Source organism: Astyanax mexicanus, chromosome 21 (genome assembly GCF_023375975.1).
Source record: "Astyanax mexicanus isolate ESR-SI-001 chromosome 21, AstMex3_surface, whole genome shotgun sequence".
In the NCBI taxonomy this organism is placed as follows: domain Eukaryota; kingdom Metazoa; phylum Chordata; class Actinopteri; order Characiformes; family Acestrorhamphidae; genus Astyanax; species Astyanax mexicanus.
Genome location: NC_064428.1, coordinates 41,144,092 through 41,171,986, shown reverse-complemented (window position 1 = coordinate 41,171,986; position 27,895 = coordinate 41,144,092). Strand labels below are relative to the sequence as shown.

Below are 27,895 nucleotides of genomic sequence, written 5' to 3'. Positions count from 1 at the left end.
TCTAAGTCACTGGTTCTTATGTTATTTGGAGGTTCTTCGCTAAAAGGTTTGTTGGTCTATTAGTGCATCATTCTGAGCTTTACTTTAAACACTGTAGGCTGTTTGATGGTGAATGGAAAGGTAATAATACATATGTACAATAAACTTCATTTATTTGTTTATTTAAGTAATTATATCACATCAGGGTCATCATGGTCTAGTTGGTCAAACACATTTACCATTTTAAAGTTTCCAGCTCTGTAGAAAGTTTACCAGCAGCTGATTTTAGAAGAAACTATAAACAATAGGCAGGAGAAAAGGTCTGTAAAAGTTTGGACACACCTTTTCCTGTAATGTTTTTAATTTTATATAATTTTTCTACATAGTAAATGAATAGTGAAGTGATCTATCAGATTATGAAGGAACACATAAGGAATCATGTAGTAACTTAAAAACAGTGTTAAACAAACTAAAATACTCTGTGAACAAGCACTTAAACTCTTGTTCTTCCTTTCCTGAGGTGATCCTGATGAGTGCCAGTTCCATCATATTAATATTTTTTGATGGTTTTTGCAGTCACTTAATTTGAGGAAACATTAAAGAAATTTTAATAATTTAACGATTTAAGTTTTTTAAGACATTCTAGTAATTAACTCTTGATGAGTTCAGCACAGCTGTTAACTGAAAGCCTGAATTCCAGGAGACTCTACCTCATAAAACTGACTGAGAAAATCCAGCCAAGAAAAAGCAAGAGCTATTCTGAAGAATCTAAAATCTAAAACATATTCTAGCTTGTTTAACACTTTTTTGTTTACTAAATAATTCTATATATTTTTCTTCATAGTTTGGATTAGTTCAGTATTAATCTATAATGTAGAACAATTTAAAATAATAATAATAATAATAAAAAAACACTGAATTTAAGGTGTGTCCAAACTTTTGACTGGTACTGTATTTGTCATTAACATTTTTTCTGAAAACCTGTAAAAATAGGTTCAATACTTTCTTTAACTCCCAGGTAAACAGTTAAACCGGCTCTAATCCAGACTTCAGACCAGCTGTTTGTGCACTGTGGATGTAATTTTATGTAATTTTATTTTTTGGTTGTAACTGATAAGGTTGGATTTAGTAAAGAATCGAGTTCCAAAACAAATCGTACACCTCAACTCTTCCTGATAAAGGATGGGTTAAGGACATCAGCTATCAGACAAAATCAGATAAAAGTTTGTTAGCGCTTTACAGAAGATATTAAATAATAAAGAAGAAGAAAAAAATAGACTGAATTAACAACAAAACCAAACAAAAAGTAGATTTTCTACAAACGATTGTACATCTTTGGAGCTCCACTGCCCTCAGATAAAAAAGAGAGCAAGAAAAAAAGAATCAGTGGAAAGGACTATGGCTGCGTTCACACAGCAGTGTGAAAAAAATAAAGTGGCCAAAAATGATATTTTTGGTTACATTTTTTTGGTTGCAGATGTGTTTTTCCGTGGCAATGTGAACAGTAAAAACAACAAAAGTTTTTTTTTTTAAGTTTCAGTTCTGTTTTCAATGATCACTTCATTAAAAAACGTTTTTGTTTAAATTAGTAAAAATATTAAATAATTTATAACATCAAATTTTTTGACCAAAAATTTTTTTTTGGTAATTTTGACTAGAAATGTTAATTTCAGTGCTTCAGGCTTTTTTTCCTCTTCTGCTTCACGTAAACGTCTCATGAAATCAACTGTTGTGGACCTTCAGACTGAGGAGTCACATTACCGACAAAGTGGGTTTTAAAAATGGGGACCAAAATTTTAAAGCTAAGAATATGAATCTAAATATGAAAAATGGGTTGTTTACACCCATTTACACCCACTTTTGAGTTCTTCTTTTACATTAGTAAGTGAAATGTAAAAGCTGCATAAAATCTGATGAAATTAACGTATTGGAAATATATATAAACAATATCAGTACCACATTTGGACCAAATCGGGATTGAAAAAATCAGATTCAGTATGTTTTTTTTTCTGTTCACACTGCCACACTCATACAACACATCTGCATCATATATAACCCCTTTCAAAATAAAGGCAAATAATATTAGAAGTCTCATATCGTAACCACATTGTAGCTTCTGCAGCGTCAAAGAAAAATATAAAAAGCTTAAAAAAATTACGTTTAAAGAAACGGCAAAAACAGGAAAACAAAAAGTGGGCGTGTCCAAATAAAGATCGTAAACTAGCTCCTGAGATGCTGGAGAAAATAAAACCGAAACTTCACGTGAAGCGAATGCTGCTCTTTAGCGTATGAGCTTCAGTTTAGGAGCGTAAACTGTTCAGACTGTCAGAAATAAATCACATTAAATATATTACAGTGTGAACAGACTAAAAGAGAAATCGAATTTGGGATAATCGTACGTTTACTGTGTGAACGAAGCGCAAGGAATGCTGGGAACTCTGGGTGATGCTTTGAGGAGGAATCAGGAGAAGATATGAAAGAAGAAGCCCTTCAGATCTGAGTGAAGGCCTATCTCAACAAATAAACAGTCCTTAACACACACACACACACACACACACACACACACACACACACACACACACACTTCGTCGTACAGAAAGCTCAGCAACTGTTCGGAAACTCCGAAACCGTTCTCGCCTCTTCTCCTCTTGCATAGCTCAGGCCAGGGTCGCTGAGTAAGCTCCCACAGGCGGAATGGCGATTAAAGAAAAAGGGGGCGGGGTTTAAAAGTCCAAGCTCCGCCCCTCCCCCACAGTGACATCACAATCACAAGGCGGGGTCTCTCTGTCGCTCTCGGCCATTCGACGTCTTCTTGACCTTCGAGATTCCCTCCAGCGCCCCCGACTCCGTAACCCTGCGCAGAGAAAAAATACACAATATATTTATTAATTACATCATAATAAATAATAATCATAAATCATAATAATAAATCACATTAAATATATTGCAGTGTTAACAGACTAAAAGAAAAATCTAATTGGTCCAAATTAAAGTTTTCTGTGTGAACGTAGAGCAAGGAATGATGGGAAGGCTGGACTTTTTAACATCATAAAGAGCCAAACCAAAACTGGAACCACTGGAGATGTGGCGCCCCCGGTGGCCACATGCGAATACCTCACATAAGAAACACAATGGGGTTACAATGTAAGCTCATTGCCAATATTAATGAAAACCTACTTTTCTTTTTTTCATTTTCTGACAAAAATTTGCATTTTACTGTCATTCAGATTACTTAATTAAGTCAAACTTGCTGCATAGTGACTCAACACCAAGATCACTGGTTTGTTCTCATGCTAACAGCCCAAAGTTATACGTTAACGATGTTATTTAACAGTGCACACTCTAAACTGTGCTCTATAAAATGAGATAAACCCCATCCAGACAGGATTAGTTTCTCAGGGGGTTCTGGGTAATTTTCTCTTTTATGTATTTTTTTTTATCCTCTGTGATTTTATTCCCGTCCAGAATGATCATGTAGGTGTTTTTCTCAGACGTCCTCTGAGAAAATTACAGGCTGAATTATCTACTGTTTTTCTCTGAACTCTGTGCTCCTCCGGTAATTTTAGTCCCGTCCGGACGCTCATCTCTGAGTTTCGTCTCCTCGCCTTTAATAAAATAGATATTTGTCCACTGCCGCGCACCGTAATTACACTTTGGGCGCGCCACGGTTTCCACGGAGATCCACGTTAAAAAAACACAACAGTGGAAAGTGGAAATGGAGGAGCTACTGAACACTGCGATGAGGTCATGTGACCGAGAAAAACTAAAGCCTAAAAACTTTTTTATAATTGCAGTCCGGATGCAAGAGTTTTATGACTAAAGAGTAGAAGTGTGAAATATATTTTTCACAGACGTCAGATAGAAATTTATAGTGTGTGTAAACAGTATCTTACACTTCGTCCATCTCCAGGTCCTCCTCGTCCTGAGGAAGCTGCAGGTACGGGTTGTTGGACGCCGGCCGGAACTTAAAGCCCGTCAACACGAAGAACACCAGCGTCGAGACCTCGATCAGAAACTACAGACAGAGAGACGTATAAAGACTGTAGCGTTATAGTTATAATTGTAATACAAATAGCTAAAAAAATATATTTTAAATTGTATTAACAGGAGTAAAATATGTCTCACCTCCTGACACCACTGCCACTGGAAGGGCACTGTGACCTTCAGCAGGATGGCAATAATCCTGGTGAAGTAGATATAACACACAATCTACACACACACACACACACACACACACACACACACAAACACAACACACACAGAAAATATAATGATTAAGAAATATATGATTATTATAATAAATTAGTATTTTAATCTTCAGTTTAATATTTTATTAAACGATTCAGTAACTGATTCACATTTCAGCACAGTTTAATCTCTATTCTAATTCATAAATTATTGATCAATTACACATAATATAAATATATATATTTTTAAAAAGATTATGTATACTTTTTTTTGTAATAATTTTACTTCCCTTTCTTATTTTATATTATTCTGTGTATTTATTTTATCTATTTTATTTTGTCTATTTTATATGTTTTTATTTTTAATAGCTCTTTGGGTGTAAACTGGATCGTGAAAATACATGTGATATGAATGAGAATAAATTCTCCTTGAATCCATGAATTTTACACGGCCAATTACCCAACCCACTCACTATCACTAGTGATGCTCCAACACCAGGGGGGTTAAGAAGACCAGGACACGCCTCCTCCGATACATGTGAAGTCAGACTCCGCCTTTTTTTGAGCTGCTGCTGATGCTGTAACATTACCGAGTAGCATCACAGCGCTAACGCTCGGAGGAAAGCACAGCGACTCGGTTCTGATACATCAGCTCACAGACGCAGCCTTGTGCTGATCCACATCACCCTAGGAGTGATGAGGGGAAAGAGAGAGCACCACCTACTGTACTGTACCCACAATAATTGGCATCTCTGTGGTGCTGCTCATAAGAGACACGGACCTGTTTTTCTCCGTAAAGCTGCTTTGTGACAACTTCTGTCGTAAAAAGCGCTATATTAATACAATTTAATTGAAAATTGAATATAGAATATAAATAAATCTGGCCACAAAATTATGACACACACACACACTCTTACCATCACATAGTAATGCCTAAACAGCTTCAGCTTCTCCAGATTAATTGCAGCTGAAACACACACAAACACATTTAAACACATTAATAAATAATAAACACAGTAACACACAACATTTAAGCCTAGTCCTGCTCTAGACACACACACACACCTTTGCCGTCAGTGGTGGAAGCCTCCTGCAGGTGTCGAATAGACCTGTAATATAAAAAATTCATAAAAAGAATATGTTAACACCCACTGAAAACACAGAGCACCACCATTAGCAGTGTGTTATTAAAGTACACTGTTGTAAATATACATTTTCTAAGTCATTACCTTCACTATACACACTTATTTAAGCGGCAGATATTTAACTGCAAATAAAGTAATGCATGTAATATTTCCCAAAATTGAATTATTTTTACATTAGTGGTGTCAATCGCTTAGATAATAACACTTAATGCCGTTTTTTTCCTGCATTTTTTGGGACGGAGACAGCAATAATAGTTTAATAGTGTTATAAAAGTATAAAAACACAGAAAAAAATACATCTTCAGGCTATGTAAAAAGTGTAAACTACTATAACATAATATAGTTTTCAGATGAATTGCGAGTGTTATATTATATAATCATATTATATATCATATTAAACATTCACTACATTGCCAAAAGTAGTGGCTCTCAGAAGCTTAGTGAATTACAGTGTGGGGACCGGACTGTGCTGAGGGTAAAGTTTGGCTGAGGGGGGATTATGTGCAGGTTGTTTTACAGGAGTTGGGCTCCATCCTTTAGTTCCAGTGAAAGTAACAATTAATGGTTCAGCAGAGTAAGGATTCTGAACAATTTCATGCTCCCAACTTTGTGGGAACAGTTTGGGGACCGTCCCCGTCCTGTTCCAACATGACCACTGCCTCAACCTGATAGAACAGTTTTAAGATGAATTGGAGTCAAGAACCAGACCTTTATGTCTCGTCAACATCAGTATCTGATCTCACAAATGCTCTTCTGGAAGAAAATTTACCGTAAACACCATAAACACACTCCTAAACCTAGTGGAAATCCTATGGGTTAAGAATGGGATGTACTTTAAGGTCATGCAAATGAAGGCAAACGCGTGAATACCTTTGGCAAAATAGTGTATATAGTAGGTAAATACCACTGCATTAAAAGTATAATTACACCCCTAAACCCCGCCCCTGACTCCGCCCACTGACCAGACGACGGGGAAGAGGATGGCTCCACAGCAGATCAGATCCACCAGGAACAGGATCTCCCTCCACAGAGCGTACTCGCTCGACGCCTCCTCCGTCTCCTCGATGATGATATACGCCACGTTAGCCAGAACCTGAAGAGCCAATCAAATCAAGCACTTCATTTATTAATAAATTCACCTTTTCATTAATTATATACACTGCTATACAATGCTATATCCTATACAACAACTACATCACTTTAACCCTCTATAGTACGGTGTTGACTGGAGGCAACATTGAATTTTTGACCCTATGTAAAGAAAGAGAGGTAACCTAATATTGATAAACACCACTTTAAGAGCCTGGAACCCCTATGCTAACCAATGAAAATGCAAACTACTGGTCACATGACCCTCTGGCAGTGCAACGCTGAATTTCGTCTATCTAAAACTGCAGTTTTCACAGATTTTTAGCCTGTAAAAAAATGTTGCATTCTTCATTGGTGAAAAAAATATGTATTTTCAACGATTTTGCAAAGTATATATTCATGTACATTTAAGAAAATAGCAAAACAAAAAAAGAAAAAAAAGTGCCTTTTGCTATTTTCTCAAATATAAATGAATTTACATGAATACACAAACTTAGCAAATATAGCATAAAAAATGACAAATAGCAAATAATTTTGCAATTTTCTTAAAAATACATAAAATTATACATAAACACACTTTGTAAACTTCTTTGCTATTTTTATTTTTTTGCTAATTTCTTAAATATACATGAAAATATACATGAATATAAAGTGTTTTTGCTATTTCAATTTTAGGCTTTATTTTAGGATATTTTTGTTACGTATTGTGATCTTATTATGTACCATAGAAGGTTAAGGGAAATTTGTGTTTAATTTTTTTATGTTTGCATTTTAAACTAAATCAGGTAAATTGGGTAGGTTACTTTTTATTACAAAACAGACAAAACATTACAGAGAGTTTAGTCTTTTGACTCAAAGTCTGAAAAATCACATTTATTTTTGCTGTAGTAAGATAAATTCTAAAATGTTTAAATATCGTGATACTGATTTAGGCCTGTCTACAATTTATTTATCACTCTTTTCTTTTACGAGAAATCAATCAACCAACCAATTAATCAATTAACTAATTAACTAAATCAGCTGTACCTGCAGAGGAATGACGATCATGAAGATCTTCTTCTCTTTGTCGGAGAGGATGTACTTCACGAAGGCGAATCCGGTTCCTATTAGAGCCAGAGTGATGAACAGCAGCGCCCCCTTCAGTCTGAACAGAGAATCACACCCAGCTATTACAACACCTCACGTCCAATCAGACCAAATACACTAATCTAGTTCCTGTCCCGTGACTTTCGGCAGGTCAGGGTTAATTAATCACACACTTACAGGTGAGTTATGTAGTACATCACCGCCCAGCCTTCGATCGGATGACCCTCTTTATTGATGAAGTGATAATTAATCTAAATAAGAGATAGAAACAGAGAAAGATCGTTATCCAATGAAAATACGAACACTGTGATCACATGACCACACAGCAGCCCAGACCCACATACTCACACTGTGGAACACCAGAGATATGGTTTTGGTGTAAGCCAGCGCTGCCATCAGCCAGTGGATTTTAAACACACTGTACCTGAAACAAAAAACACACACACACACAGTACTTTAATACACACCTGATCAGAAGTCAGTACTTTATTCAGTACTTTATTAGAGTACTGCTGGACATTTATCATCTCAGTACTGAGCGATTTCCTGTCGAAAACTGGAAACGGAAACTGTTTTAAAACTTCCTCCAATAGTCTACATGCATATATTAGAAGACCTGGTCCCTGGCATTGCTAAAGGGGCACTGAGTGATGTATGGGTTTAGAGGTGGGGGAGAACGGAGAGATGATTGGCTGAGCTGCTGCAGCAGAAGTGTGCCTCTGATAGCGGTAAGATGCAGCTCGTTGGGGGCGGTACTATTGATTGACTAATTTGCATATTGTGATGTTTCTGCGTACCAAAGAGTACGCAGAAACATCATCCACACCTAAACCACAGCTGAACCTGAGAGGAGATGCAGAGGCAGAAATTACCACAATAAAAGCGTTTTTTAAAGTTTGGAAATGTTTATAATTTTTAAGCAGGACTGATAGGTTTTATTACTTCAGAGGAACACAATTCAGATAATAATAAAAAAATATATTAATAATAATAATAGTAATAATAATAATAATAATACTTTATTTTTATATAGCGCTTTTCTAAAACCCAAAGACGCTTACAGTCATCATTTGTGAAAACAAATAGAAACATTACACAACAAGTGGAGACAGACAATCAACATAGTACGAGAACAGACAGCAGGGATAAGTGGTATAGTACATTAAACAGAGGGAAGGCCGTAGGCAAGAGAAAAGAGGTGAGTCTTGAGTGTAGATTTGAACAAGGAAAGAGAGGAGGATTGTTTGACCGCAGATGGGAGAGAATTCCATAGTTGAGGAGCAAGTCTGGAAAAAGCCCGATCACCAAAGCCACGGAGTTTAGAGGCTGGGACTTTAAGAAGTCCAGCAGTAGCAGACCTAAGGGATCGAGATGGTCTGTAAGGAAGAAGAAGGAGGTGCAAGATTATTTAATGCCTTATAGGTAAGTAAGAGAATCTTGAATTGAATCCTGTATTTAACAGGGAGCCAGTGAAGATTTTGGAGAACAGGTGTAATGTGTTCATGGGTGCGAGTGTGAGTGAGTAAACGGGCAGCTGCGTTTTGTACCATCTGGAGTTTATGGATAGAGGAAGAACTAATGCCAGCGAGCAAGGAGTTACAGTAGTCTAGTCTGCTGGAAATGAAAGCATGAAGGAGTATTTCAGCAGTGGACTGAGTAAGGGATCGTCGAATTTTAGCTGTTCTGCGCAGATGAAAGAATGCAGTTTTCACCACAGAGTTGATGTGAGCTGTAAAAGAGAGAGTGGAATCTAGAAGAACGCCTAAATTTCGGACTTGGGTAGGAGAGTAGGAGTTTGATTGAGGACCGACTTAGTGCTGATCAGGATGAGCTCGGTCTTATTACTCTTTAGAAAATAAATGAGTAGTGGGTGGGTTATTGATAGAACTAGTGCTAGGATAAATTTGGGTGTCGTCCGCATAACAGTGGAAGTCTAGGTTAAAGTGACGCAACAGAGGCCCAAGAGGAAGAATATAGATGACGAAGAGGAGAGGTCCAAGGACTGATCCTTGTGGTACTCCGTGTTTATATAATAATGAAAAATTCACCGTCATTGCTATTGCATCAACATTGAAAGACCCCGCCGCTGATATTGCTATCGATTAACAACATTGGATGAGTTACGTCACCGGCATTGCTCAATATGCATTGAGCCCTGCAGCAGAGAACAGGCTCATACGGTGGAATATTTACCGGTGTTTGAGCAGGGTGTACGTCCACACTACAGCAGCGGTGAGAAACATGGCCGCCATGCTGATGTAGAGACGAGGCAGCGGGATCTCAGCAGCCGAGAGAAAACCAGCCGGGTTCTTCTCCACTATCTCCACCTGCCCAAACATGATGAACATGATACCAAGATGCATAAAAATAACTGATTAAAAACCAGGGTTATTCTACCAAATATTGATTTCTGAACCCTGAACTTTCATTTCTCATTTTCTGTAAATAAATGCTCTAAATGAGAATATTTTTATTTGTAATTTGGGAGAAATGTTGTCTGTAGTTTATAGAATAAAACAACAATGTTCATTTTACTCAAACATAAACCTATAAATAGCAAAATCAGAGAAACTGATTCAGAAACTGAAGTGATCTCTTCATTTTTTTTACAGAGCTGTATATATATATATATATATATATATATATATATATATATATATATAAATCCAGAATAACTATTTTTCAGATATAGTAGTGTGTTAGTGTGCGGTGCTTACGTTGAGAGAGTACGGGCTGAGGACGCCGGGTCTCATGTTGCGGCAGTTGTGGAAGTTCAGGTTGTAGAGCCCCTGATCTTCAGCTCCGATAGTGATGTTAAACTGAGAGAGAGAGAGAGAGAGAGAGAGAGAGAGAGAAAGAGAGAGAGAAAGAGAGAGAGAGGGAGAGAGAGAGAGAGAGAGAGAGAGAGAGAGAGAGAGAGAGAGAGAGAGAGAGAGAGAGAGAGAGAAAGAGAGAGAGGGAGAGAGAGAGAGAGAGAAAGAGAGGGAGAAAGAGAGAGAGAGGGAGAGAGAGAGAGAGAGAGAGAGAGAGAGAGAAAGAGAGAGAGGGAGAGAGAGAGAGAGAGAAAGAGAAAGAGAGAGAGAGAGGTTATCACTGGAATCCTCTTCCATGATGACACACTACCACCACGATGCTTAACTGTGTGCAGGCTTTCTTGTGCATCAGCTTCAGGAGAGGCTACCTTCTAGGACAGGGCCATGCACTCTCTGTGTGGTCTGATCACTGCAGGATGACCTCATACTCATACCTTTAGGTTTTACAGCCAATCTCTGGATATTAAGCTAAACTCATGGGCTCAACTTTGTCTTTGGTGGAACCAGTGAAGCAATGTTCTAACGGAACCCGTCTTGGTCATTGTGCTGTATATCAGTTTCAGGGTGTTATTAATCTTCTTATAGCCTTATATACTCCACCTTTATATAAAGCACATCCTCAGAGAGTTCTTTACCATGAGGTGCTGTGTTGAATATCCACTGACACACCTGATCCTCATTCACACCTGAGACCTTCTAACGCTAACGAGTCACATGACACCACGGAGGGAAGGCAAGTAATTGGGCACATCCACAGTCAACGCAGGAGACCCCGCCCACATATCCCACAGGTCAGTGCAGCGTTCTATAGCTTCCAATACATGGGACATACTGTATATTATATATAGTAAATTATTTAACGGATTTTATTACTGAAGGTGAATGTGATTGGTGTGATTGGTGAAAGACTCACTGTGAAGTTGTAGGAGTTTTCTTTGAACTTAATCAAAGCCAGCTTCAGTCCATACATCTCCTTCCCCTAAACATGAGATCAATAATCAATAATCAATAATCAGCTGATTTAACTCTACTGATCATCACAGGTCTACCTACCGTCACACTGACGACTTCCGTCTCCACACTCTTCTCCTTCACCTCTTTACCAGCGTCTTTTCCTGCTTCGTCTTTTCCTGCTTCACCTTTTCCTGCTTCGTCTTTTCCTGCTTCACCTTTTCCTGCTTCACCTTTTCCTGCTTCGCCTTTTCCTGCTTCGCCTTTTCCTGCTTCGCCTTTTCCTGCTTCGCCTTTTCCTGCTTCGTCTTTTCCTGCTTCGTCTTTTCCTGCTTCACCTTTTCCTGCTTCACCTTTTCCTGCTTCACCTTTTCCTGCTTCACCTTTTCCTGCTTCCTTTCCTAAAAAGAGATTTTAACCTCATTAAAACACATATTAAAACACACATATATTATCACTTTCACAGATGATAATCCGGATCATCTGTGAAAGTGGTTTAAGTGTAAACAAGGGCTGAAGTTTATTTGGTTTTGTCGTTAAAGTGGACCGAGTGTGAAAAGGGCTTTAAGGTTATTTTAGAACTAATGTAAAAGCAGAGTTACAGTTAATCTCACTCTGTTGTGAAAGTGGATTGTGTGTGAACAGGGCTTAAGAGTTAATCTGATTCTATTCTAAACTGAATCTAAAACGGTTTTAAAATTGATTTGGATTTGTTGTGAAAGTGTATTAAGTGCAAACAAGGGCATATTAGAAGTTATTTTAGAACTAGTGGGAAAGTGGACTGTGTGGAAATAAGGCTCTGGAGTTATTCTAAACTTTATGTAAAAGTGGACTGTGTGTAAACATGGGTTTAGAGTTAATCTGGATTTTATATGAATGTGGATTGTTTGGAAATAAGGCTTTACAGTTTATCTAGACTTTATGTAAACAGGTAGATAACTCAGATCTAATGTGAAAGTGGAATGTGTGGGAATAAGGCATTAGAGTTAATCTAGACCTTATGTAAAAGTGGACTACGTGTAAACATGGGTTTAGAGTTAATCTGGGTTTTACCTGAAAGTAGACTATGTGCAAATAATTTATATTTATTCTAGATTTTATGTAAAAGTGGATTTTGTGTAAATATGGCTGTAGAGTTGCTGGATCTTATGTGAAAGTGGATTGTATGGAAATATGGGGTAAGAGTTAATCTGGATCTATTCTAAAAATCAGATGAATGTAAAAAGGGTCTAGAGTTGATTTGGATCTGTTGTAAAAATGGATCAAGTGTGAACAGTAGTTCAGGATTATTAATCTGAATCTATTGGAAAAGTCAACTGAATGTAAACAGTGAATCAGAGTTAATCTGGATCTGCTATTAAAATGATTTGTGTGTAAACAGGAGTAAATCTGAATCTATTATGAAACTGGAACGAGTGTGAACGGTGTGAATTTATGTAAATGTACTCACCCTGCGTTTTTTCCTTGTAACCTGTTAAGGTGCTGTCCTTCTCATTAAACGACTTTACCTCCACACTGAGAACAACAACAAATAAATTAATACACACACACACACACTCTCACACACACTCACACACACTCTCACACACACTCTCACACACACTCACACTCTCACACACTCTCACACACACTCTCACACACTCTCACACACTCTCACACACACACTCTCACACACTCTCACACACACTCACACACTCACACACACTCACACACACTCACACTCTCACACACACTCACACACACTCACACACACTCACACACACTCACACACACTCACACACACTCACACACACTCACACACTCTCACACACACTCACACACACTCACACACACACTCACACACACACACTCTCACACACACTCTCACACACACTCTCACACACACTCACACACTCACACACTCTCACACTCTCACACACTCTCACACACACTCACACACACTCACACACACTCACACACACTCACACACACTCACACACACTCACACACACTCACACACACACACACTCACACACTCTCACACACACTCACACACACTCACACACACTCACACACACACACTCTCACACACACTCTCACACACACTCTCACACACACTCACACACACACTCACACACACTCACACACACACTCACACACTCACACACTCTCACACTCTCACACACTCTCACACACACTCACACACACTCACACACACTCACACACACTCACACACACTCACACACACTCACACACACTCACACACACTCACACACACTCACACACACTCACACACACACACTCTCACACACACTCTCACACACACTCTCACACACTCTCACACACTCTCACACACTCTCACACACTCTCACACACTCTCACACACTCTCACACACTCTCACACACTCTCACACACACAGTGTGTACCTGCGGGTGTGTGGGTCGATGGTGAACAGAATGAGTGTATCGTCACTTTTGGATTTTAATAGAGTGCACGTCTCTGTGTCCTCCGCCTGAAAAACACAACACACACTTACACACACTTACACACAGTAACCTCCTTAAAACACTTACTTTACACCAGAAATGACACATTACACACTTTAAAATACACCTGAATTCATCAAAATCCACCTTAACAGAATGAATATCCACCTTAAAACTATTACATTAAAATAAAAATATATATACAATATATTTTCCACCTTAACAGAACTTAAAACCATTCCTATTCAATTAAAGTACTGAGATATTGCAACATATTTAATATCCACAGCATAACATACAGTTGAAATGAACTCTACTGTTTTATGTAATAACTAATATCAAATAAAACAATTTATTTTATATATTATAAATTATTTTATATAGTTTAAACTTACTGTATAAGAAAGAACTCCATTCACTCGAGACCGAGCCAGACTGAAGCCCACCTAAACACACACACACACACACACACACATTAAAATACAAAAATTAAACACACACCAAAAATAACACACATACACACATTAAAATCCAAAAAATTAACAAGCGACAAAAATAACACACACACACACACACAAAATTTAACAAACACACAAACAAAATTTAACACATTAACACTCCAAGAATTTAACACGCAAAAATTTAACAAACACACACAAAATTTAACAAACACACACACACATTAAAATACAAAAATTAAACACACACCAAAAATAACACACACACACATTAAAATCCCAAAAATTAACAAGCGACAAAAATAACACACACACACACAAACATTTAACAAACACCAACAATTTAACACATTAACACGCCAAAAATAACACACATACACACACTTTAAAATCCAAAAATTAAACACACATACACACATATTAAAATCCAAAAATTAAACACACATACACACAAAATTCAACAAACACACAAACAAAATTTAACACAAACTTTAACACAAACTTTAACACAAACTTTAACACACACACAACATTTAACACATTAAAACTCCAAGAATTTAACACGCAAAAATTTAACAAACACACACAAAATTTAACAAACACACACACACATTAAAATACAAAAATTAAACACACACCAAAAATAACACACATACACACACATTAAAATCCAAAAATTAAACACACATACACACAAAATTCAACAAACACACACACAAAATTTAACACATTAACACGCCAAAAATAACACACATACACACACATTAAAATCCAAAAATTAAACACACATACACACAAAATTCAACAAACACACACACAAAATTTAACACATTAACACTCCAAGAATTTAACACGCAAACATTTAACAAACACACACACAAAATTTAACACATTTGCACCCCAAAAATTTTACGAATGACAAAATTTAACACATACACTACAAATTTGACACTCACCAAAACTTTTACACACACACAATTTAACATACACACACCAAAATCTAACACACACACGCAACATTTTACACACAAATATAAAAAAATTAACACATCCACACTGACAATTAAAAACACAAACAAACAACAATTTTACACCCACAAAAAAAAATCACACACAAACTCTACACTCACTGTGGAGGAGTCAGTGCTGCCCTCTGCTGGGAGCTGGAGGGAAACCAGTTTAACCTCCAGAGTTCCATTAACAAAATAACCAAACGTGTTCAGATGAACCACAAACCGAGTCTCGTTCTGAGAAAAGAGAGAAAGTCACATTATTTTAAAATACTCTGCTCTGATTGGACAGAAAAAAATAAATAAATGAGAGGGTGTGTCCAAACTTTTGACTGGCGCTGTGTAAATATGAAGAATTAGAGTAAGACTTACATTGTTAACAATGTTAATCTTAAAGTTACACAGAGAGTTCATAAAACACCCAAACGCTAGAGACCACCCTTTATAATAAATACATTATTCATCTACTGTACGCTGCACCCATTACTGCTGAAACACAGAGAAGTACTGCCAATAGAATAGGACTATCAGGAGCAGATAAAGCTAGAACCAGGCCTGGGCTCTATAGAGTACTGATCTGTAGAGCAGTGGAGGAACTGCGTTCTCTGATATGATGGAGCTCTATACAATATTTATGGATAAGATGATAGATGATAGATCCAAAATATAAAAACATGTGATTAAATATCCAAGTATTTTGATTAATTAAGCCACTTTTACCATTTAACAAATTTCAACAGTGAGTACAGCTCATCATACAGTGAATAACTCACACAGTATTATATAACATCATTTATCATATTTATATCACACCTATAACTTGCTCATGCAGAATACATACACAATGTGTTATTCTCAATTAATAAATTCTGGTTAAATATAGTCGATTAAAAAATAGCTACATCACAGAACTGCAAAGATTGTGCACTGTCAGTTTGATAAAAAAACAAAAACAAAAAAAAAACATTTTTTACATTGTTTGTATTAAACTTAATTTCATTAAAAACTTTCAAGAACTGTAGTATTATGGCAGTATAGTTACTTATGCGCAGGAAGAGATGGTCGTTATAATCATAACTGTATTAACAAGAGTATTACTGTAGTAGTAATGTGAGTATGTGTAACATTTATAAGTATTAGTGTAGCATTTATATAAGTATTATGGTAGTATAGTTATACACAGGAAGAGTCAATGTCTATTTATTATAACAGCATTAATGAGAGTGTTAGTGTAGTATTTATGAGTATTAGTGTAATATAACTGAAGTGCTAGTGTAGTATTATTGAGTATTACTGTATAATTAATATGATGATAACTGAATTAAGAGTAAGAGTGTAGTATAACTGGTACTAATGGTAGTATAGTTACTCATGCGCAGGAAGAGTCGGCGTATCTTTATTGTGATGATAACTGTATTAATTAGAGTATTATTAAGAGTATAAGTATAGTATTGAGGGTAGTATAGTTACTTACACACAGGAAGAATCGGTGTATCATTACTATGATGATAACTGTATTATTGAGAGTGAGTGCAGTATTTATAGGAGTATTAGTCTAGTGTTGATGGTAGTATAGTATAGTTACTCACGTGCATGATGAGTCGGTGTATAGTTATTGTGATAATAACAGTATTAATGCGAGTATTACTGTAGTATTAAGGTGAGAATAAGTGTAGTGTTTTTGAGTATTAAAGGTAGTATAGTTACTCGCGCGCAGGAAGAGTCGAGAGTGTATCATTATTATGATAACTGTATTAATGAGAGTATTACTGTAGTATTATGAGTATTAGTGTAGTGTAATATAGTTACTCACGTGGAGGAGGAGTCAGTGTATAATTAATATAATGATAACTGTATTAACGTGAGTATTAGTATAGTATTATTGAGTATGAGTGTAGTATAATTGTAGTAGTATGGTAGTACAGTTACTTACGCAGGAAGATTTGGTGTATCATTATTATGATGATAGCTGTTTTGATATGAGTATTAGTGTAGTATTGAAAGTAGTATAGTTACTCGCAGGAAGAATCGGTGTATCATTATTATGATGATAGCTGTATTAATGAGAGTATTACTGTAGTATTTATAGAAGTATTACTGGTAGTATTGATGGTAGTATAGTTACTCACGTGTAGGAAGAGTCGGTTTACCATTATTATGATAATAACTGTATTAATATGAGTATTAGTGGAGTTTGAGTGTAGTATTATTGAGTATTAATGTAGTATAGTTACTCACGCGCAGGAAGAGTCGGTTTATCATTATTATGATGATAACTGTATTAATGAGAGTATTACTGTAGTATTTATAGAAGTATTACTGGTAGTATTGATGGTAGTATAGTTACTCACGCGCAGGAAGAGTCTGTTTACCATTATTATAATGATAACTGTATTATTATGAGTATTAGTGGAGTATGAGTGTAGTATTATTGAGTATTAATGTAGTATAGTTACTCACGCGCAGGAAGAGTCGGTTTACCTCTATTATGATAATAACTGTATTAATGAGAGTATTACTGTAGTATTTATATGAGTATTATTGGTAGTATTGATGGTAGTATAGTTACTCACGCGCAGGAAGAGTCGGTTTATTTTTATTACAATGATAACTGTATTAATATGAGTATTAGTGGAGTTTGAGTGTAGTATTATTGAGTATTAATGTAGTATAGTTACTCACGCGCAGGAAGAGTCGGTGTATCCGGGCCTGGGTTACGGACAGAAGGACCGGGAGCAGCAGCAGCGATACCCGGGCCATGGCTGAGTGTGAGAGCTCGGTCCTCGCGCGGATTAAACCCGCAGATTAATCAATAACCGATAAATTATCTATACTGTTTACCTCGCGCTGCGGAGCCGCTCGCGCTCTTCCGGACTCAGCACTGCTACACGTCACCGCGGATACAGAGAGAATACAGCGCTTCTACCGGCACCCAGCGGCGGGAGGCGGTACTGCACCCTAATCCTGACCAATAGCAGCGCTCCAATATACAATACAATAAAATATATATACATTCCCATTCATTACTCTGTAGAAAAGAGTATAGATACTAGAGTTTAATAATAAATACTTCTGTAGAAGTTAAAGAAGTATTAACTCAAGCTGTTTACTCTTTAATTAAAGAGTATTTTAAAAAGTACTGGTTTCAAAACTACTTAAAGTATAAAAGTTAAAAATAATGTAAGGAGAAAAAATAAAGCCATTAAGAACAAAAGCTTAGGCCACGCCTACATTTTTTTTTCTAAAAGCTTTAATGTTATATGTATGTATATACATATATACATACATATAAATATATGTTAAAATATTAAAATGTTATTGTTGATAATAATATAATTCGGGATTTTGCACTAGGCTGTTTCCTAGTGTTTCAGCTGCATATATGCTGATTGTAAATGAATGTATTTTAGTAGAATGTAAATACAATAACTAATGATGGATCTGCTTTTAATGTGCTTAAATGCAATAACGGATGAAGATGCTTTTATTAGACTTTATTCCTGTTTAGTTTTGCTTTATAAGGACGTTATATCTACTATTCTTTGGTGGGAAAGGGCAGTGTGTTACTACAGATTTTTTTTTTATATTAACTGAACTGATTTTGGCTGAAAGTAGCTTAATTCCACTGTTCGACAAAAAAACTGTATAAAACACTGATATAAAATATATGCAGAAATATAAAGTTTTGACATACTATTTTGAGATACCAAACTGTAGCCATTCTCGATATCGGTTTAGATTCTATAAGAATTGTCAAAAACGGTAGTGTAGTGTAATGTATGTCCAAACTGTTTATAATCAAAAGCTTAAAGCACTTTTTTAAGACAATTCTATAGAAAGAAGCTTAATTATAAGTATCGTTTATTATGAAGACAATAAAAGAAGAGAGCATGGAACAGAGTGCAATTATTTATTTTGCGATTTGTTAGGAAAAATAGTGTTTAATTGAAGAACAAGAAGAAGAAGAAGAAGAAGTACAGATCATGATATATGTTTTTAAGACAGACAAGTATTTGATTTACATATGTAAAAACTACAATATCTGCACCAAAATCACCAAACTGTAATCATCAGATAAAGTCCATATAGATCATTCCCAAATATATAATAATATAAGGTTGAATAAAAAAAAATTAGCCCTAAACCACAGCGTGAGATTAAGCTTCTATAGTTATTTACAAGTACTGATCCATTACTGATCCATTAGGGTTATTTCATCGCTTTCCAATGAAAACCACTTATCTCCAAAATAGCATCTTTATAGGAGAGAGAAAAAACCTTCTAAACTTTCAATGGAAGTCAATGTAAAAACGGTCATTTTGAAGTATTTCTATTGGACCGTTCATCAAGAAATTTTGGCACAATGTACGAAACTGTTTGTTTGTTCAAATTTTGTAGTAAACTAAAAATCGACAAAAATGGAGATACTCGTTTTTCATTGGACAGCGACGGTATGGAGGAATGTGTTAGTAGTCGGTCAGGAATCGTCAGGTGAAGCTAATTGTTCAGCTCTTCCAGAGACATCCGGCGGATCTTCATCACTATGGTCTTCATGGAGTAATAGTACCCTTTCCAGGTGGCCCACATGACCCCTGTGTAGGAGTTCGGCACGGCGCCCCATTTGTATTGGCCGTTGGGGTTGGCATAGTGACACGGCCAGTAGTTGTACCAGAAGCCGCCGCCGTAAGCGTCGGCGCAGCCGGCGTAGTCTTTGTCGAAGGTGGCGAAGTCTCGCCCGTTGTTGTAATACAAACAGTCACCTGCAGGGGAGCATCACACCACGCATCATTATTATAACACCTATAAAAAACACGAGATTAATAATAATAGAATTTATAATAAAAATAACAAGAAAGGGAAAAGTTTGTGAATGAACTTTAAGTTGGTGGGAAATAGCTCACTAATAACACTGAAAATTTTTGAACTTGAGTGCTAAGCTGTTTTTGTCAGAAGAGTGTGACAAGTGGTTGCTGTGCTGTTGCTATGGTGTACCAAGTGGCTGCTAAGGAGTTAAGGAGGTAGGCAGTTGCTTTGAAAACCCAGGTCATTGTTTAGTGGGTGCTGTGCTACGCTATGATTTAAAAAGTGCTTGCAAATTTTTGCTAAATGTTTTGCTAAGCTGTTGTTAAGTGGTTGCTATCATATCTGTGGTGGTTAAGGTGTTGCTAATTTGTTGCTAGGCAGTTGCTATCATTTCTGTGGTGGTAGCTAAGTTTTTGCTATTCATCTAACAATGTATTCCAAGTGGTTGCTAAAATGTTGTTAACAGTGGTTGCAAACATATTCCAGGTGGTTGCTAAGATGTTGTTAAGTGGTTGCTAACATATTCCAGGTGGTTGCTAAGGTATTGCAAAGCAGTTACTAAAGGTATTCCAAGTGGTTGTTAAGGTGATGTTAATTGGAAGTGCAAACACTGCCACACTAGGCAGTTGCTAAAGTGGTTGCTATGGTGTTTCTTGGCAGGTGTTACAGGTGGTTGCTTTCATACAAATATACACATACAAATATCTTTATTGCCATTGGACCCATAATCTGTGGTGATTGCTGTGGGCAGTTGCTAACATGTTTCAGGTGGTTGCTAGGGTGTTGCAAGCCATCTTAATAATGCAACTATAAATGCGGGCTGAGCTGATGCTGTGTGGCCACTAGGGTGAAAGTGTTTCTGAGAGGTGGCTGATCTGCTGGTTCAGGTGGTTGCTGGGGTGTTGCTTATGCATTAGTAGGCAGTTGGCAAGGCATTGCAATCTTCTGGTAGTTGCAACGGTTTTGCGAGGTGGTTCCTATGGTGATGCTATCGTATCTCTGGTGGTTAATAGGTGGTTGCAGTTGTCAATCTCAGTTGAATTTTATGGTGGTGTTGTTGCAAAATATATGCTACAGTGTTGCCAGGTGGTTGCTCTGGTATCTTCTGCGGTTGGTTGGATGATACAAGTGTATTACTCTTGAGATGATAATTCACAGGTAAATCAAGAGGTGTGATTGGTTGCTCACCTGCTCCTCCGTTGACGAATTTTCCGATCTCCAGCCTGTAGTTGCTGGATTCTGGTTGGACGGAGAAGGTGTTGTACTGGGCGTAGGAACTGCCTCCCTCAAAGTCCTCGATGTCCACTCTCAGCTCATACTTATTCGCATACGTCAACAGAAACAAGTTCTCCAGACCTGCAGTTTGAAGAATATAGTAGTTTAGGATTCTTTTCAACCATCCATCACTTCCTCAAAATCCCTTAACTTCCTCAACATCCCTTCACTTCCTCAACATCCCTTCACTTCCTCAACATCCCTTCACTTCCTCAACATCCCTTCACATCCTCAACATCCCTTCACTTCCTCAACATCCCTTCACTTCCTCAACATCCCTTCACATCCTCAACATCCCTTCACATCCTCAACATCCCTTCACTTCCTCAATATCCCATCACTTCTTCAACTTCATCACTTCCTCAACATCCCATCACTTACTCAACCCAATCACTTCCTTAACATCCCATCACTTCCTCAACCCTATCACTTCCTCAACATCCCATCACTTCTTTAACATCCCATCACTTCTTTGACATCCCTTCACTTCCTCAACATCCCTTCACATCCTCAACATCCCTTCACTTCCTCAACATCCCATCACTTCCTCAACTTCAACACTTCCTCAACATCCCATCACTTCCTCAACCCTATCACTTCCTCAACATCCCATCACTTCTTTAACATCCCATCACTTCTTTGACATCCCTTGACTTCCTCAACATCCCTTCACTTCCTCAACCTCCCATTCCTCCCTCAACCCCATCACTTCCTCAACCCCATCTCCTTAATGGCTTTATTGAAATGTGCATTAAATTCTCCAGTAAATCATCTAATCAATCCCTAATCAAAGTAAGGGAAAAACCTCTGGAAAACCCACCCAGCCAGTACTCTCCCTCCGGACTCCCGAAGCCGTTCTTGTACTCGACCCACCGTCTGAAGAAGTTCACACTGCCGTCCACTCTCTTCTGAATCACCTGGAAATCAGATTTTAAATCTGGTTACAGTCAGAGGAGCTCTTCCTAATTCTTACCATTCCCACAAAACCCCTGATCAGTTACTCACGGTCCACTTCCCGTCCTTGCGGCTGTCGTACTCGTCACAGCCCATATCACAGTAGACCTGCAGCCCGTCCTCAGGACCCGAGGGGTAGATGGTGTATACCCCGCTCTGCACCGAGCCGTTATTATAGATATCCTCACAGTCCAGAGGAAGAACCTCTATATGAACTGATTTAGCTGGAGCATAACTCACCAGCAGGGGGAGCACGAGAACCACCAGCAGCTGAACAACCAATCAGAACAGAAATAATAACAGAGAAGACATCCTGAGATGCACATCTAACATAAAATGTCAGTATTTGTATTCTTAGGCTTTTGACCCAAAATGAGACTTTAGTATGTTTTTTAACTTTTTTATTTGTTTTAATTATTATTATTATTAATTACTTTGTTTTATTTTTATCTTGTCTGATGGTTTTAGTGTTTGTTTTATGTTTTATAGTTATCTGTGTACAGCACTTTGAGTTGAGAATATTAAAATCACAAAACTGTATATTTTTTGTATTTGTGGACGTTGGAGACTATCAAGAAACATAAGCTTAACTGAACAGTTTAGTAGTTTATTATTAAAATATTAATATTAGAATAAATACAAATAACAATCCTACAAAATGTAATGGTTTATTCCATACACTTCATAGCATGCACAAATAAACAATGCATCATGTTTATATATTTATACAGCTCTGGAAAAAATAGTGAGGCCACTTCAGTTTCTGAATCAGTTTCTCTGATTTTGCTATTTATAGGTTTATGTTTGAGTAAAATGAACATTGTTGTTTTATTCTATAAACTACAGACAACATTTCTCCCAAATTACAAATAAAAATATTCTCATTTAGAGCATTTATTTACAGAAAATGAGAAATGACTGAAATAACAAAAAAGATGCAGAGCTTTCAGACCTCAAATAATGCAAAGAAAACAAGTTCATATTCATAAAGTTTTAAGAGTTCAGAAATAATCAATATTTGGTGGAATAATCCTGGTTTTTAATCACAGTTTTTTTCATGCATCTTGGCATCATGTTCTCCTCCACCAGTCTTACACACTGCTTTTGGATAACTTTATGCTGCTTTACTCCTGGTGCAAAAATTCAAGCAGTTCAGTTTGGTGGTTTGATGGTTTGTGATCATCCATCTTCCTCTTGATTATATTCCAGAGGTTTTTAATTTGATAAAATCAAAGAAACTTATCATTTATCATCAGTTTCAAAAATATAATTTAAAAACTACATTACAGCTGTTTACCTGTTATAATTTGTTTTACAGCAGAAGTGTAGCAAAATGTCTAAATCTAATCTAAGAAAGTTGGTTTATATATATATATATATAAATGCATTTTTGTGCTTGTTTGTTTGTTTGTTTACTGCATCCAATTTGTTGTTATGCAAAGAAAAAACATAAAGGAATAGAAGAAAAGAATGGACATAAATTAAACATCAGTTAAAATATTTATTATTAAGTAACTGTGCATTTTTATCAGTTCATCAGTTTGATCACTCGTCATAAAATTCATATTATGGTGAAAAGTAAAAAAAAGGCAAAAACACAAACTCACCATGTGTGCAAACATTTTTCTTCTGTGTAAAAAAACAAATAAAGAAACATAAAAACAGGTTTCAAGAAAGGTCAATAATAACAATAATGACCAACAATAAAGAAAAAAATAAGACAGAGAGAAAGGAATATAAACTAAAATAGAAACATTTAATCAAAATAGACTATACATAAACTAAGCATTTCTATAAAAAAAGTTTTGTTTAATTGCTTTTTACAGATGGTTATGGTGGGTCCTTTTATAAATATCTAATGGTAAGGGTTTTTTTAGAGGTTTGCTGCATACTGGGAAAAAGATGTTTTAGGAATTTTTTGAACTTATTTTTGTTAAAAAAAAGAAAAAGAAAAAGAAAAAGCTAATTAATTTTGGTGCATTTCTATAATTTCTATTAGTCTATTTACCATAACATTTTTATGGACTGAGAAGAGAAAATGTTAGATTTGCATTATATCAAAAAGTCAAAAAGTGAAAAACTGCATAATGAGTTTAAATAAGCTGTGCAGTCTTACCTGTGATTGCGGTCGTCGCTGCAGAAAATGATGCTGCTTATAAATAAACTGACCTTTATTTATATAGAGTTTAGTCTGCGTTTTTTCTCCTGGAATTAACCGATGACGTGAATTCCCCGCAGCTCTGGAAGGTCATCCTCCAGTATTTCTAATAGCAACAAAAGAAATTACCTGCAATCAGCAATAATGCAGCAGGTAGATGCTCTGTGTTGCACGCAGTAAACACAATGCCTGCGGGTTGCAATATATTGCAATATATCGGTTTCTTGTTTATTTTGTGCAAAGATTTTTTTTTTACATTGCATTAAAAACTAAAATAAAATTATGCATTGAACTCTAAAAGTTGAGGATCATGCATCAAGAAGATGACTAAAAACTACTGAATTTTAATTCTAAACAAAATTCCATTAAATCTCACTGAAATATCATAGTCTTGCAACTTGCTACAAACAAATTTAACTATTTAGCTCACTTTGGTCACCAAGAAACACTGGAACACTCAAAACTATTGTTGCATCTGTGCAAACTCAAATCAAATGAGAGTAAGGGCATTTTCACACTAGTGGTTTGCTCTAGGGGCATAATTTACCCTGCTGATAAATCGCTTTTTACACCGTTATCCAGCTCAAAGTAGCTCCACACTTCATTGCCAGAATCCGGAGAGTCCTGACATTTAAAACCAGGCATTAATAACTTAAAAAGTGCAGAAGAAGCTTATTAAAAACACTGTTTACATCCCATAATGCTACTAGCTTCAGCTCCGAGCACCGCTATCACTGTACTGATAATGGCTTAGACACATATATACATAGACTCTGCATAGTCTGCCTCCTGGCGTTGGCTGCTACGCTATGAGGAGTTTATGTATATATATGTCTATATTATTATCAGTACAGTGATAGTTACTGAAAATAAATTAACTAAAATAAATTAACTTTCTACTGAAGGAAAGGGCATTAATTTGTTAGCTGGGTTAGCTAGGCTATGCTAAGCTAACTGTCTAGAAGGGATTCTGGTCAGCTGAACTTAGCTTTCTATTCAGAATTGCTAGCTAGCTATTCAGTCTTTAATTCAGTTCTCAAAAACAAGGACTTTATCTATTTATCTGTATAATATCCGACAGAAGTGAACATAGACACGGGACGTATTTATTCATTTTATCATCCAAATTCCTAAAATTACATTTTGAACACAAAGAATAAAAATAAGACTGAGCCAACGGGGTCATCACAGGCTGCTAATGCCTATTAGGTGCCCATGAGATGCCATGACCTTTATTTTACATGATTTTATCAGAACATCAAACTTGCTGAGCATGAGGAAACTCTGCTGCTCGTTCCTGTATATCAGATCCAGCCTGCCAAAGAATTTATCAGCTTCAGATCTGTCTGAAGAAGGTGAGGACTAAACCAGTCCAACCAGTTTGCAGTACTTTGAACAACAAAATACAGAAGCGTGGGGAAAAAAAATACTTAAAAATTATGAGTTTCTTTGATTGTACCAAATTGAAAACCTCTGGAATATAATCAAGAGAAAGATGGATGATCACAAACCATCAAACCACCAAACTGAACTGCTTGAATTTCTACACCAGGAGTAAAGCAGCATAAAGTTATCCAAAAGCAGTGTGTAAGACTGGTGGAGGAGAACATGATGCCAAGATGCATGAAAAAAAACTGTGATTAAAAACCAACCAGGGTTATTCCACCAAATATTGATTATTTCTGAACTCTTAAAACTTTATGAATATGAACTTGTTTTCTTTGCATTATTTGAGGTCTGAAAGTTCTGCATCTTTTTTGTTATTTCAGACATTTCTCATTTTCTGTAAATAAATGCTCTAAATGAGAATATTTTTATTTGGAATTTGGGAGAAATATTGTTCATAGTTTATAGAATAAAACAACAATGTTCATTTTACTCAAACATAAACCTATAAATAGCAAAATCAGAGAAACTGATTCAGAAACTGAAGTGATCTCTTCATTGATAAATATATACACACATCCAGCGGTCCACTGTTGTGGACATGTCATGGTAAAATATTACTGTAATTAAAATGATCTTTCTTTCAATTAAAAAAAAAATTAGGACTTCGAAAGTACCCTCAAAGTGCAATAGCAAACACTATAAAAACATTATAATGATGAAACTGGCACTCATCAGGACCGCCCCAGGAAAGAGCAGGAAGAGTAAGAGTTTTCTCTGTGTCAGGAAAGGGGATGACCCAGGCAGGGAGACGAGGAAAACGGACGCAAGTGCAGGTAAGGGCGAAACAAATAATAATTTATTAAATAAATAACAAAGTAACAAGTAAACACATAACAAAGATAATAAACCAAAAATAAACGAGGGAGACTAGAGAACATAAACAAACTAGAGATAATAAACAAACAGGGAATAACAACAAGGAACTAAACTAGATAAATAATAACTAACAAACAAACCGGGAGTAAATAAACAAAGAAACAAACGAGGGACTAAATAAATACAATACTAAACAAGGCAGGGATATATACAGGGAAGGAACAAGGAACTAAACACTAAGCAGGGAACTGGGGAAACGAGGAATGAAACAAGAAACTAGAAAACATACACAAGAGATAAACTGAGGTGAACACGGAGCAACGACTAGGGCTATGAGACACGGAGAAACACGGAGAGACAAAACAACAGAGGTTAGTGCATAGACCGACGAAGGACAAGAGACAAAGGAAGGCTTTATAGCACACAAGGGAAGTGGAAACACCTGGGGCTAGGGGGCGGAGCTACAATAGACACAGGTGGAAAAGTACTGACAGGAGACACAGAGGGGCACAGGTCACGTGGGAATAACACAGCGACATGAGACAAGACCAGGATGTGACACTCTGTTGTAAAGGATTAGTTCATCAGAATTAAAAGAGTATTAAGATTTGTTTAACACTGTTTTTAAGTTACTACATGATTCATTATGTGTTCCTTCATAATTTGATAGATCACTTCACTATTCATTTACTATGGAGGAAATAAATAAAAATACTGAAATAATTTTTTGACTGGTTCTGTACATGGTTTGGAGAAATACAAAGACAGAAATGTAGCACGATACATTTAATACATGTTTTACTTTATTTTGTATTTACAATTATTTATTTACAAAAATAAAAAGAGAACTGGTCGATTTTAAAACGATCTTCAATATTATCTTCTCAGCCCACTGGAAAGTGAATTTCCTCAGCCAGATGCCGGTTCCTGTACCGGGTGTTGATGTTGTTGTTGGGGATTTTCTCTGGTCGTGTTTAGGGAGATTTCTCTTAAGGCAGATCAGATAGTTGTCGGCTGGGTCTATTTTTAAAGCTTGTGTCTCTGATTTATGAGAAAGACGATCATCAGTAAACTGCGCTGCCAAGTATGTGTCAGATAGATTTAATCTCTGATCTGATTTTAATCTGACAGAAACATTCAGAATAAAAGTCTAAATAAATATCAGACTGAGATTTATTTAAATATTGATTATAAAACTTGATATGCATCCTGCTGTTCCTGTTCTACTGTACAGAGAAGACTTTCTACTAGATTTG

The 27,895-nt window shown here is 36.5% G+C and overlaps 2 protein-coding genes across 22 annotated transcripts; both read right to left on the bottom strand.

The window, feature by feature from the left end:
- Nucleotides 1–145: 145 nt before the first annotated feature.
- LOC103025861 (protein GPR108) lies at nt 146–18,086 on the bottom strand. 21 transcript variants are annotated; one of them, XM_049469425.1, is made up of 19 exons: nt 17,867–18,086; nt 15,305–15,421; nt 14,112–14,162; nt 13,657–13,742; nt 12,701–12,765; nt 11,589–11,651; nt 11,353–11,498; nt 11,213–11,278; nt 10,204–10,305; nt 9,680–9,813; nt 7,835–7,910; nt 7,664–7,737; nt 7,427–7,544; nt 6,274–6,404; nt 5,232–5,275; nt 5,084–5,133; nt 4,105–4,188; nt 3,873–3,994; nt 146–2,833 (listed from the first exon to the last, which is right to left on the bottom strand). In XM_049469425.1, the coding sequence occupies exons 1-19, from the start codon at nt 17,942–17,944 to the stop codon at nt 2,746–2,748; spliced, it is 1,695 nt and encodes a 564-aa protein (XP_049325382.1). In that variant the 5' UTR covers nt 17,945–18,086; the 3' UTR covers nt 146–2,745. The 21 variants fall into 21 exon arrangements, with proteins under 21 accessions (XP_049325382.1, XP_049325383.1, XP_049325390.1 ...); XM_049469426.1 differs by having other exon boundaries at nt 11,353–11,483; XM_049469433.1 differs by having other exon boundaries at nt 11,353–11,438.
- A 942-nt stretch (nt 18,087–19,028) lies between these two features.
- LOC111193498 (microfibril-associated glycoprotein 4) lies at nt 19,029–24,390 on the bottom strand. The gene is made up of 6 exons (XM_022674454.2): nt 24,333–24,390; nt 23,824–23,845; nt 22,268–22,486; nt 22,083–22,179; nt 21,176–21,343; nt 19,029–19,944 (listed from the first exon to the last, which is right to left on the bottom strand). The coding sequence occupies exons 2-6, from the start codon at nt 23,836–23,838 to the stop codon at nt 19,682–19,684; spliced, it is 762 nt and encodes a 253-aa protein (XP_022530175.2). The 5' UTR covers nt 23,839–23,845; nt 24,333–24,390; the 3' UTR covers nt 19,029–19,681.
- Nucleotides 24,391–27,895: the final 3,505 nt, after the last annotated feature.